Source organism: Amblyomma mixtum, chromosome 3 (assembly GCF_055824585.1).
Source record: "Amblyomma mixtum isolate Tamu chromosome 3, ASM5582458v1, whole genome shotgun sequence".
Classification (NCBI taxonomy): Eukaryota; Metazoa; Arthropoda; class Arachnida; order Ixodida; family Ixodidae; genus Amblyomma; species Amblyomma mixtum.
In genome coordinates this window covers 192,295,265-192,306,430 of record NC_143014.1, presented here as the reverse complement: position 1 = coordinate 192,306,430, position 11,166 = coordinate 192,295,265, and the positions used below count along the sequence as shown (strand labels likewise).

The window sequence follows — 11,166 nt, the reverse complement described above, 5'->3', positions numbered from 1 at the left end:
TTCTCCATGATTACATAATTGCAACTGGTAGGTCTATTTGCTAACTCTTTCAAAATTCTTGAAGCTTTTCTTTTTTTTTCTTCAAAATATTTTTTGTTATTTAACTTTAAATAATCTTCTGTCGTTTTTCATCGATAATTTTTCAAAATTCCCGCTTGGCTCTGATATTTTTGTCGTAATCGCCTACGCAAATTTCCTTGTTTATTACACTACACCGTGGCCAATCTCCCCATGTGGGTATGTGCCACGTCTTGAAAGGAAGAAGAAGAAGAAGAGGATGTGCCATGGTTTAAGAGGAAGAAGAAAACTGCCTTTCGAGGTTAGGACTCCCTTTGTCTCTACCAGTTCTGCTCTAGTTTGGTGCGAGCGCCACGGGATTCTCGTTAAGCACTATTTGCGGCTACCTTCATGATTACATTATTGCAAGTGGTCGCTTACCGTGTTAACTCCATATAAAATTCCACCGCATGTCCCAAAAGCGTAATTTATTTTATTCTTCGCATATCTAATTTGTTTATTTTATTTTAAAATTTCACCAATTAATATATTTTCTAATTTCAGTCATTCTACCATTCTACTTAGTTTTTTTTTCCGCACATATACTACGTTGGCATTCACCACCGTACGTTGGCCAATCCCCCCGCGTGGGTATGTATCATGATTACTGTGGAGAAGAAGAAGAAGAAGAATGTGATTGTTTGCGTGTTCTTCCCTTTGCAGGGCTTTTGCCGTTGGTCTTGGGGCGGCTGTCGACGTCTTCTCCTGGTCAGGGGAACTCCCTGTGGTAGGCCAGCCTTCCCCTGGGCGCCTTTTTCCGAGGTGACATCGCAAGGCCCCCCCGCCAAGCTCCGAATCGCGGGTGAACATGGATTCAAGGAGGAACTCCGGTACCCCGAAGACAGCAAGCGGCGTCGTTCCCGGGCCAGCGGTCACACTGCTACGACAATCACCGAAAGGCGGGTCAGCGTCGGCAGACTGCTCTGACGATAAAAGCATGCCATCATTCGTGCTGAAAAGCACGCTTTCACCAGAGGCCCCGGTGTTCGTACCAAGGCATTTCAGAGTCCCTCTGCCACAGGAAGTTGCAGAGCCCTGCCCACCCTATCCACCTTCACCACAGTCACAGGACGCGAACCAGTATGCAATGCTGGAGCTCATGAGCTTCATTGACGACGTCACGCTGTGTCCTGCTGAGTTCGACTCCAAAATAGAAGACGTCACAAGCATATTGAGTGGCATTACCGACGCTGGCGGTCTCTGTCAGGTGGTCGACACTATCTTCCAACAGGGACTGAAAGAGGCTAACTTCAGGTATAGCGCGGCACGCCTGTGCAACCATCTTGGGAGCAACCTTCACATTCGAGGCGTGGAGGAGGACTTTACAAACATGCTTCTAGACCGGTGTCACAAAGAGTGCGTCAAGCGAAACGACTTGGGGTCCGGTGATTTTGACGACGCCTACCTGCGCGGGTTGCTGCTGTTCATTGCTGAACTGTTCTCTCAGATGGTGTTTCTGCGGAAGGCCCACTCCTACAAGGTGAAGCACCTGGCCGCCTCCATTCCCAACATGATGCACGCGCTTCTGCAGTCGCTCACCAAGGAGAACATCAAATGCACCATCCAGGTGCTGAAACTTACTGGCGCCTGCCTGGAGGACTATGAGAAGGTGGGCTCACCCGAAACCGACTGTTGTGCCCTCGACAGTGTGTTTGAGAAGCTCTGCGAGATCTCTCACAAGAAGGACATTGACCCGACCGCGGCGCTGATGGTCAAGAATGTCCTCGAACTTCGTGAGAGGAACTGGGGCCGCTCTTCGTCGTCTTCGAGCACCGCATCGGCTGGCCAGACCGAATGACATTCGATGCATCGAATGCCATTAGGTTCGAATGACATTAAATTTGCTAGTGTGACAGGGGTATTAGGGACGCTAAACCCCATAAACCAACCAACCAACCAGCACCTTATACCCCCTCTCCCTCGTTCTACAGCCTCCTCTCCACACTCCGCAGCTGGCGAGAGCGCGGCGAGGGCAGCGCCTCGCGCCGCCCTTCAAGATCAAACGTGCCTCGCGGCCGCCCCGACGCGAAGAGCTGAAACCGGTCGTAATATTGCTTTCGCAATAAAAATGTGGTAGTCCGACGTCAATCAAATTTAAATTAGGGAAATTGGTCGCACAGGGCAATAATTATAAGTTTCCAAGAACGCTCGATACGTGTAGATCGAGTAATAATGGCAAGCTGGATCGGTTCTTCCGATCGGTTACACTTCTGTAGGATGAATAATCGGAGTGAACATATCTAATGGCGGGATTTTGAATAGTTTCTATGCTTTCAGAGAGGTATTCCTCATGTGAGTCCCAAATGGCGGCTGCATATTCTAATTTGGGGCGCATTATGTGCTGTAGGCTAGTAATTTTACATGTGCTGGGGCAAACTTCATTGAGCGTTGAAGAGTGCCAAGGGATCGGCTGGATGCTGCAGTGGTGTGGTTGATGTGTGTTGACCACGTAAGAGCGTCAGACAGGTGTAATCTGAGATATTTCTAAGCTTTAGTAGCATGTAAACGAGAACCACAGATACAGTAGCTATCTGGTATTAAGTTGGAGCGTCTATGGAAGTGCATGAACTTACACTTAGCAATATTTTAAACACATTTACCATTTTACACACCATATTTCTACACCTAGTAAGTCACGTTGTAAGCTAATACTGTCTTACAACATTACCAGTTATACAACAGGTCGGTAGTTATTGGAGTGCAATTCGTACGTGATCATCGAGGTATCGTGGTCCTGCCGTGCCCCTACAGTTACTGTTGAGCGTCATGACTGGCACTATTATTCAAATTTAAATATTTGAGATAAATACATATGTTTTGTTAGTGTGTTTTATGGGAGTTTGACGTCACAAAGGGACTCGGGTTATGACGGACGTCGAAATAAAGGGCTCCGGAAATTTCAACCACCGGTGGTTATTTAACGAGCTCTGACATCGCAGAGTATACGGGCCGCTAGAATTTTTCTTAGATCAAAATTCGACCGCCGCGTAAATATATATGAATTATATAGGTTAATGGTTACGTGAGCAACATTCATATATAAATCATAAATAGATATGCATTACATATGAATATTGTTCACGTAACCGTTAGCATTAGAAGCGTGAGTAATGGTGTAACATCTTATCGTTCGCCATCAATTTTTCATCAACAAAGTGCAGGAAAATTGTTGTACAAGTACAGTGTAAATAAAAAATCGTTGTTTTTATTTATTTTTTTTGGTACACGGAGGTCCGCCCCACCCCCCCTTCCCCCCCTAAAGCCAATCGCTGGGACCGCCACTGACCATCCACAGACAAATGGCTTAGTGGAACGCCTTAACAGAACCCTGGCCGACATGCCCTCCATATATGTGGATGTGGAGAAAAAAAGGCCGGACCGTAACATTTCTGCTCGTAGTCCCGACACACCTGCGACCCGATATCGTGAGCGCTTGCCACACAAACCATCTGCCGGCCACCTGGGAACCAGTCGTACATTAGCAAGTATTCGACAGAGGTACTACTGGCCCAGATTACTTCTATCAGTGCGGACATACGTCAAAACCTGTCGCGACTGCCAACAAGACTCCATCCTTCAAACCCGCCGGATTTCTTCACCCCATAGCGCCTCCGAAGACACCTTTCCAACAAATAGGAATGGACCTACTCGGCCCTTTCCCGAAGTCATCCACTGGAAATTTGGATTGCTGTCGTGATCGGTTATTTGACGCGGTACGCTGAGACAACGGCACTTGCAAACGGAACTGCTGTCGAAGTAGCCACTTTTTTCTACACAACATCGTGCTGTGTCATGGCGCCGCTGCGGTTATCATTGCTGACCGTGGAGCTGCTTTCACGGCACGCTTGACTCAGGCAGTCCTAGATCTGACCTACAGCAGCCATAGGCGTACTACGGCGTACCACCCACAAAGGCGGTCCTAAGGGGCGACCGCCCCCCCCCCCCTCCCCCGCCCCTTCTTAAAGCCTTTGCACATTTTCCCGATTTCCCGAACGTCCGTTTTCGGGCTTTCACAGGGCGAGATGTCATTTTTGACGTAGAAATGGAAAGCTTTTTCGTCTGTGATCCGTCAAGTAGTCCCCTAATTTGAACGTTCGCCGTGTTAGCCGCTGCCTTATTTCACTGAGTTCTACGTTCTACAGGTTTGTTTATTTATTTATTTATTTATTTATTTATTTATTTATTTTAGTACCTCAGAGACCCCAAACAACGGGCATTACATGAGGGGTGGAGTGTGCAGAAATATCAACAAAAAACGAACATATTCTGTGCCATGGCAACATCAAGGTTCAAAATACAAATAAAACTGGTAAACAGCTCAGAAAATCAAAATGCAGAACGCTCAAATGCTTTCGAAAAGAAAGGAAAAACAAGACATTAATAAAAGACAGGAAGAAGCGCTTCAATAACGGATTAGAGAACAGTAAAAACCGCATAGTAAAACAAAGTGCAATAGGTCAACGTTAGAGAGGAAAGGTACACGAAAACCTAAAATGTGTTTAATGATTTAAGCTTATCTTTGAATGCAAGCTTATCTATTATTAGAGCGGCATTGGGAAGGCCGCTCCAATCTTTTGCTGTTCGGATGAAGAACGACTGGGCAAATGGTTGTGTTTTTGGGCAAGGGTATGACACCTGTTGACTTTTTGTGAAGAGTTGAAAACAGGGAGTAGACGCTTAACGGAAATGAATAGTAGAAACGATGAAAAAGGGCTAAACTGGCTAGTTTTTGATGGTGCTTTAAAGGTGCACTGAAGAGGAATATGAACTCGTCTTCTTGCCGCTGAAAATCGACCTACACGTTCCCAGCATTCTTAGAAACTTCGATTTATTTCCCTCTGTTGCCTATTTCCCTAATTAAATCGAATTAACGGCCGGCTCCCGCTTTTTTTTTAATACCCCGCATACGATGGAAGGAGTCGACCAACGCATGGAATGCCTTTCTGGCAGTCGCGTGGCGACCTTGATTTCGCTGTTATTTTGTTTCTTTTAGGTTTCCGTGAACAAATAGGTCTAGTCAGAGACTACATAGCTGCAAATTAGGCCCACGGAAATAAAAATATGCGTGGACTCTTCGCTTTCGCCGATCACTACGTATCACTCCGCCGATAGCAGAGCGGTGATATGTTTTGCCGGGCTAGTAGCGTGTCCCACCAGGCATCGGGTCCAGGAGCACCGCCGCAGTGCCGAAGGAGGAAGGAACGTGGGCCGGGTGCTCCAAGGTCGTTCACCGCTTCGTCGTCTTCCTCGGCTGAGGCCCCTGGGTACTCGGAAGTGGCCCGTCAGGCCAGGTGGATTCCATATCTTGTTTCGAGGAAACGCCAAGGGCGAACACCTGCAGCGTCGTCACCTCGCTTCAGCCGCTGAGGCCCTTGAATACTCGGAAGTGTCCAGAAGGGCATGTTGTCGGTCTAGTCGTTTCCGGCCAGGTGGATTCCATATCTTGTTCCAAGGAAATGCCCCAAAGGCGGACACCTGCTGCGGCATCACCCCGCGGTTGACAAAAGAGCGAGGCGCGGTTGAACGGCAGACGCTTGGCAGACGCTCGTCTCCGCAGGTGGCAGCAGGCGATGAGACATGTCACCCTGACAGATGCACACACACAAAGTCGCAGGGTCAATACTGCTGCCTTGGGTGCCGTTTAAGGGGAACTCCGGAAAACACGTCGTGGCAGTTAGGCAGAAGTGGTGGTACGTGGAATCCAAGAGTCGAATGCGTCCCTCGTGTTCGGTTCCACCTGTCAGGAGGTTGCATGGGAGCGCGTGCATGAAGAAAGACCACTTTCGCAGAAACACGCACTGCATCTGGGCATGGCCTAAGTGGAGACAGGTGTGACGGGAACACACAAAGAGAGTTGGGGTGGGGGGGGGGTAGAAACACAACAGCGGCAAGCCGCCACGGGACTGGCTGAAAGGTTGGTCGGCTCCTCCCACCGTTTGGTGGGAATTAAAAAAAAATTGGCAGAGGCTTAGCTTGGTTAAGCCCGGAAGGTTGCGAAAGCAAATTACGAGCAAGTTTAGCGACTACAGTAGTGAAAGGCGAAAGCCTGAGTGCTGCACGGAACGCCGGAATTAGCTTAAAGTGCTATTGAGGTGTCCACTAAACCACAGAGTTGGTAAGGCGCCTTTCCTTTCCTCCAAATCAACGCAGTGTACAACTCTGTCTATGTCTGAGCGCATCAATGAACGCCACAACAGAGGTCAAGTTAAAGGTCAAACGTGGAACCGCCGGGACGACGCTGAAGGCTCAAAATCTAGCGCAGTATTGCTTTCGCAGTAAAAATAAATGTAATGTCAAGCACCAGAGCATGTTCACCAAATGCACAACCGATGTTTTTTACTCGCTTCCACTGTCCTGTCGCAAGGCCTACATAGGTCAAACAGGTCAATGCGTCAACGACCGTATGAGGCAGCACCGCACTTCGCTACAGCCAGGCAACACAGCAAATCTGCCAAGACATTGCAGCCACTGCAAAGACTGCACCCTTCTGTTCCAAAATGTCAGAATCATCGGCCGCGGCAAAACGCAGACAGAACGAGAAATCTTGGAAGCCTTCAAAATGAAGCAGTTAGGTTCTGGATGCGTCAGCGACAGCTCTGTCAGGTTCACGGCAAAAGAGTACAGTTTCATGAATGGGACATAGGTTGCCACATGCTATCTTTCAACGCTTGATCAATTTTGTTCTTGTTGTTTTGATCTCGCGCATGTGCACCCTGTTCTGTTGTTGGCGATAAATGTAGAATATTTCAGTTGTGTTTTCAGCGTTGTCCTGTGTACTTCTCCTGCTTGTGAACGCGTCCTTTCCGCTGGTTTCCCACTTACAATGCACCAACTGGCCCAACAAGCTACGCTTCTTGAATACTTGGCTGATTGTTTGTCAGTTTTAGTCTCCCTTGAAACTTCACAAAAGATTTTTTGAGCCGTTTCCTGCGATTTTTTGTCTCATCTGCTTTAAAAGAGGTCCGTTTTGTTTGTTTTCCTGGCTTTGCAGGTATTCATTAAACGAGGTTGCTGATTACTTAGCAAGGTCAGCTCTTGGCGGGTCAGTGACACATCCCGTCCCGAATTTCAGTCTGCTGGTGATTTCCAGGTTTCAGTGCTTGTAAGGCTGTGTAAGGTATCAATGACGCGGTTGTGATGCACTATTCCCAGTTGAAATTTGTATCTGTGCAGTTGTGTGTGGTCACCAACAAACTTATGTGGCTGATGAGGGGACGTTGAATCTTAAGACCATTTCCTCCTATATTCTCAAATGTTCGCACTTCAGAGAAAGATTTACCTGGAGGTCCCTCTCTCTAGGTTTGGGCTCCTGTTATCGCTGCCAGTGTTATTATCGTTCGTTGCGAGCTCAAAAGGATTTGCTTGGGTGCAGTTTGTGGGGTTCTCCATGATTACATAATTGCTACTGGTAGGTCTATTTGCTAACTCTTTCAAAATTCTTGAAGCTTTTCTTTTTTTTCTTCAAAATATTTTTTGTTATTTAACTTTAAATAATCTTCTGTCGTTTTTCATCGATACATTTTTCAAAATTCCCGCTTGGCTCTGATATTTTTGTCGTAATCGCCTACGCAAATTTCCTTGTTTATTACACTACACCGTGGCCAATCTCCCCATGTGGGTATGTGCCACGTCTTGAAAGGAAGAAGAAGAAGAAGAGGATGTGCCATGGTTTAAGAGGAAGAAGAAGAAAACTGCCTTTCGAGGTTAGGACTCCCTTTGTCTCTACCAGTTCTGCTCTAGTTTGGTGCGAGCGCCACGGGATTCTCGTTAAGCACTATTTGCGGCTACCTTCATGATTACATTATTGCAAGTGGTCGCTTACCGTGTTAACTCCATATAAAATTCCACCGCATGTCCCAAAAGCGTAATTTATTTTATTCTTCGCATATCTAATTTGTTTATTTTATTTTAAAATTTCACCAATTAATATATTTTCTAATTTCAGTCATTCTACCATTCTACTTAGTTTCTTTTTCCGCACATATACTACGTTGGCATTCACCACCGTACGTTGGCCAATCCCCCCGCGTGGGTATGTATCATGATTACTGTGGAGAAGAAGAAGAAGAAGAAGAATGTGATTGTTTGCGTGTTCTTCCCTTTGCAGGGCTTTTGCCGTTGGTCTTGGGGCGGCTGTCGACGTCTTCTCCTGGTCAGGGGAACTCCCTGTGGTAGGCCAGCCTTCCCCTGGGCGCCTTTTTCCGAGGTGACATCGCAAGGCCCCCCCGCCAAGCTCCGAATCGCGGGTGAACATGGATTCAAGGAGGAACTCCGGTACCCCGAAGACAGCAAGCGGCGTCGTTCCCGGGCCAGCGGTCACACTGCTACGACAATCACCGAAAGGCGGGTCAGCGTCGGCAGACTGCTCTGACGATAAAAGCATGCCATCATTCGTGCTGAAAAGCACGCTTTCACCAGAGGCCCCGGTGTTCGTACCAAGGCATTTCAGAGTCCCTCTGCCACAGGAAGTTGCAGAGCCCTGCCCACCCTATCCACCTTCACCACAGTCACAGGACGCGAACCAGTATGCAATGCTGGAGCTCATGAGCTTCATTGACGACGTCACGCTGTGTCCTGCTGAGTTCGACTCCAAAATAGAAGACGTCACAAGCATATTGAGTGGCATTACCGACGCTGGCGGTCTCTGTCAGGTGGTCGACACTATCTTCCAACAGGGACTGAAAGAGGCTAACTTCAGGTATAGCGCGGCACGCCTGTGCAACCATCTTGGGAGCAACCTTCACATTCGAGGCGTGGAGGAGGACTTTACAAACATGCTTCTAGACCGGTGTCACAAAGAGTGCGTCCAGCGAAACGACTTGGGGTCCGGTGATTTTGACGACGCCTACCTGCGCGGGTTGCTGCTGTTCATTGCTGAACTGTTCTCTCAGATGGTGTTTCTGCGGAAGGCCCACTCCTACAAGGTGAAGCACCTGGCCGCCTCCATTCCCAACATGATGCACGCGCTTCTGCAGTCGCTCACCAAGGAGAACATCAAATGCACCATCCAGGTGCTGAAACTTACTGGCGCCTGCCTGGAGGACTATGAGAAGGTGGGCTCACCCGAAACCGACTGTTGTGCCCTCGACAGTGTGTTTGAGAAGCTCTGCGAGATCTCTCACAAGAAGGACATTGACCCGACCGCGGCGCCGATGGTCAAGAATGTCCTCGAACTTCGTGAGAGGAACTGGGGCCGCTCTTCGTCGTCCTCGAGCTCCGCATCGGCTGGCCAGGCGGATGACAGCCTTCCCATTACTTGTGGTCCCGACGGCGTGCCGGTCTCCAGTGAAGAGGAGACGTTTATCCAAGAGGTCCTCCTCACAGAACGGATGGGGAACATCGAAATGTCTGATGGAAGCGGTTACGCCAACAACTGCTGCAATGACGACATGGACGATGAGATTGCGGCAGCCTACGAAGAATTCCTCAAGGAATCGGGACAGTGAAGCTCTCTCCATCTCGGCAAGAGAGGGGACCAGAGTGGGTTGGCCGAGAGGTGCGAAGATGGGGAAGTGCAGGACAGTACCCAGTGTTTTCTTAACTGTATTTTTTTCCTCCCTATGTTTGTGTGAATTGGGGTTGGGGGGGAAAGTGTGGTGCCACTTTGTGCTTTTCCTTTTTTCTAAACAAGCTTTCTGCATCTATTTCGCTTTGTCCACGTGACTCTTTGCCCACAGCGCCGGGATTTGAAGGCGCAGGCTCCTTTCCCAAGCAATGCAACCCTGGGAAGCCGAGCACCAGGCCGGGGCATAGCTTGTACCCATTATGAGAAAACCGGTGGGTACCCGGCCGGCGGCGGGAGTCGAACCCACCACCTCCCGAAGCCGAGGCGGGTGCTCTGCCACGAGACCACGGCTGCGGTTCGTCCCTTCGGGTAGGGTCGTCACCAGGTTGAACAACCCGGATGCTGCCCAGACTGCGGTGCAGGCCATCTCACCTCTCTTCAAAATGATTTCTGACGTCCGGCAGTTCGGCTGAGGAGGCTTTGTGTGCAGATCGTCTGATCAAGCCTGTATTATAGATTTGCTGAGGTGTTCCTCCTTTGGAAATCACTCGGTGAGCGCTCCTATTTCCCCGCACTTGGCACGCTCTGAGTGTCTAGTGAGGGGTGTCGATTCCCGAGTTAGTCCTTCGGAGGCGTGCTTGAGAAAAGTTGCTAAGGTTTAGCTTTGGTTAAACATGGTAGGTTGCGTAAGCATCCATAGCGTTCCATTCGGGATCATCACCGGTTGTAGACGATTCGGTTTCGATAGAGGCGCGGTGCGCCCGTCTAGCAGCGTCTTGAGCGCGCCGCTTAGCAAGGCGCTGTTCGCGTTCTTCATCTGTGTCCGAAGCCCGTTGTCATTTCCTGGCTTCGGCAAGCCGACGTAGCCTCCCTTTCTGTTTTTCAGGCGGCATAACGATGGAGCCGGCAAGCGAGCGAACGCATCTTATACCCGCCGCCGCGGTGGCTCAGTGGCTATGGTGCTCGGCTGCTGGCCTGAAAGACGCGGGTTCGATCCCGGCCGCGGCGGCTGAATTTCTTTGGAGGAGAAATTCGAGGCCCGTGTACTGTGCGATGTCAGTGCACGTTAAAGAACCCCAGGTGGTCGAAATTTCCGGAGCCCTCCACTACGGCGTCTCTCATAGCCTTATAACCCTGTCACACTAGCAAATTTAATGTCATTCCAATCGATTGACATTAGCACCTAATGTCATTAATCGACTGCTACACGGAAACATGCAATGTCATTAGGTTCGAATGACATTCGCCATCGAATGAGTTAGGGGAACTCATTCGCATTCGATCTCGAACCGAATGCGAACTCTGGACACCAGATACGCAGCAGGAACAAGCGACGCGAAAAAATAATGTGCACACTGCCAAACCTAGAAAGTGCATTTATTTAGTTCTGCTAAAAAAAAGTTAATGTTGGTGTGAATCTGTTCACACCAGGCTGTCGTGGATAGCTATTACTCTCGATCTCAGCAGCCTACAGCAGCGGCCGAGCGCGAAGCAGCGTCTTTCCCGCGACCGTCGGTCATTTTGGGATGCGTGATTCTTGCTGGCTGGCGTGCCATGTTTGTTAAGCTCGAAGGTACTTAAAGACGTAACTGAGCAGTTCACCT

At 49.0% G+C, this 11,166-nt stretch overlaps 2 protein-coding genes across 2 annotated transcripts; both read left to right on the top strand.

The window, feature by feature from the left end:
- The first annotated feature begins 865 nt into the window (after positions 1–865).
- On the top strand, positions 866–1,855 carry LOC149353094 (polyadenylate-binding protein-interacting protein 1-like). Its single transcript, XM_089575760.1, has one exon. It carries the CDS (start codon positions 866–868, stop codon positions 1,853–1,855), a length of 990 nt encoding a protein of 329 aa, XP_089431886.1.
- Positions 1,856–8,309: 6,454 nt separating this feature from the next.
- Positions 8,310–9,576, top strand: LOC149353093 (polyadenylate-binding protein-interacting protein 1-like). The gene has a single exon (XM_089577283.1). The coding sequence runs from the start codon at positions 8,310–8,312 to the stop codon at positions 9,501–9,503; it is 1,194 nt and encodes a 397-aa protein (XP_089433409.1). The 3' UTR covers positions 9,504–9,576.
- Positions 9,577–11,166: the final 1,590 nt, after the last annotated feature.